This window comes from Austrofundulus limnaeus, unplaced genomic scaffold, assembly GCF_001266775.1.
Source record: "Austrofundulus limnaeus strain Quisiro unplaced genomic scaffold, Austrofundulus_limnaeus-1.0 Scaffold43, whole genome shotgun sequence".
In the NCBI taxonomy this organism is placed as follows: Eukaryota; Metazoa; Chordata; class Actinopteri; order Cyprinodontiformes; family Rivulidae; genus Austrofundulus; species Austrofundulus limnaeus.
The window spans coordinates 2,592,968-2,595,226 of NW_013952445.1; the positions used below are offsets into that span (position 1 = coordinate 2,592,968).

At 38.3% G+C, this 2,259-nt stretch overlaps 1 protein-coding gene across 1 annotated transcript in view; it reads right to left on the reverse strand.

Moving 5' to 3' along the window:
- The window catches only part of LOC106516944 (uncharacterized), an 8,894-nt gene extending 7,985 nt beyond the window's left edge, over positions 1-909 (reverse strand). The window contains exon 1 of the mRNA XM_014007565.1: positions 609-909. Within this exon, the coding sequence (XP_013863019.1) occupies positions 609-909 (301 nt within the window). The remainder of the gene's footprint in view (positions 1-608) is intronic.
- Positions 910-2,259: the final 1,350 nt, after the last annotated feature.

A 2,259-nucleotide genomic window follows, 5' to 3' on the forward strand; every position in this document is an offset into this window, starting at 1 on the left:
TTTGAACTCGCTCCTGTTTCCTTGTCTGTTGTCAGTGTTCAAGTCAAAAATGTTGCATCATGTTTACACATAGTTTTACTTTAGGAGTCATTCCATTTGATACAAATGATTTAAAACACAATTCTGTCCTTCAAACCCTTCTCTTGTTCAATTCCACCTTTTCATGATAAAACAGTTTCTTTTGTTCGTGCTGGAAACAGATGATGTTTGAGTGATTATAAAGTGACAAACACACACTGTTAACAAATAACCATTTAAAAAATGGATAGTTCTTTTTTGAATCAACTCCAAATCGGATCTTTATGGCAGATCTTGGTCATAAAAGTGTTATTTTATTGATTTCCAGTTGAATGTATTAATTACAAAAAGCAATAAATGTTTAAAAATTTATTGTGCAATATTCACTGCACAAATTTAGTAGTAGTGAATAAAATATCTAACATGAGCAGGTATCTGGTAAATGTTAAAAGTTCTAATTTGTTTCATTCACAGTGTTCATGTAACACAGAGATCAGTGTGATCCTGTTGTCAGTCAGMYCTGCCCCCATCAGGTCAATGTGAAAACTTTTCTGTGGGGTTTTTGTTCAGCCTCTCCACCTACTTTGAACACTGTGCTCCTCTGGCACAGTAATACATGGCAGAGTCCTCTGGTCTTAAGTTGGACAGTTTCAGATACACCATGTTGTTGCTGTTATCTCTGGTGATTTCTATTCTACCCTGAAAACTGCTGGAATAGTCTGTGCCACTGGCATCATAATAAACCCGTCCCATCCACTGCAGTCCTTTTCCTTCAGGTTGTTTGATCCAGTGCATATTATGAGAACTGAAAGTGAAGCCAGATCCTCTGCAGGACAGACTCAGAGTCTCTCCAGGTCTTTTCACCACTGGACTGGACTGAATGGACTCCATACTCTGACCTGAACAACCTAAAAAAGAGAAGACACAAAGAACATGATAGAAGATTTCATCTTGCCTGACCACTGAGTCAATGTAAAGTCATAATGCAAAATAAATAAATAAATAAAAACATTACAGGTCAGAGAGAGAAGAAGCAGCAGAAGACTGAGCGTGTTCATCATCCTGAAGCTGGAGATGAGACGTCTGATGCTCCACAGGAAGTCGAAGATCAGTCAGCAGGACAGAAGTACTCTGAACTGAACACAGATTTGCATCAGAGAGGGAGGGTCACAAAACCATTGAATTTACAAGATCCCATTTACACTTGACACATCTTATATGTTTCTGGTTATAAGTGTATGTAAGGGTTATAGGAGATCAGAAGAGTAATTTTTGTAGGACTTTCTTTTTCTTAACAATTTCTGCATTGTTTTTTACAAACACAAACTAAAAAAAGAAGTTTGTCTGATTGTTTTAAACTACAAGTGGCTGTGTGGCAAGAAACTTCACCCACCTTGCCTACTGATGGTGGTCAGAGAGTCCGGTGGCGCCGATGCATGGCAGCCCCACCTCTGTCAGTGTGCCCCAGGGCAGCTGTGGCTACAATGTAGCTTACCATCATCAGTGTGTGAATGTGWGTGTGAATGGGTGAATGTCTGTAAGTGTAAAGCGTTTTTGGGGTCCGGAGGGACTTGATAAAGCGCTCTGTAAGTTCAGTCCATTTACCATACAAGGGGTTTTGATTAAAATATTCATTAAGTTGAAATTGAAATACATTTTCTGCAAAATATTTTCTCACAGAGCAAAACTCCACAACATTATGTAAATATTCCTGTTGATTTTTCATTTTGAACTAAAATTTATTTTGTTTTGGTAAAAAGCAGATGTAGATGTTTGCCTGACTTGACAGTTGTGGGTTTTTGGACAGTGTTCGTCTTTTCAGTGCCACTGTGGCTCTTTTGCACAATAATAAACAGCAGAATCTGCTGTTTGTTGTTGTCTCTGGAGATGTTGAACTGGTCTTGAACTGACTGAGAGTAGTACTGAGTGACACCACCGCTGCTAATGTAAGCGAACCACTCCAGTCCTTTTCCAGGAGCCTGTCTGATTCAGGCTATGTCAGGAGTACCACTAAACACAGAATAAGTGCAGGTCATTTAACCACTGGTTCAGAATCAGTCAGAGTTTGACCCTCAGAAATAAAACAGATCATAACTAAAGTAAAAACGTCTTTCCATCAATTTGTTTCCTTCAAACAATTTTGAATTCTTACCAGCCAACGTGCAAAACAGAATGAACAAAGTGACAAAACAAACAGGTCTGATCATTTTCTCAATATTTTTTGCATTAAAACAATTTAAT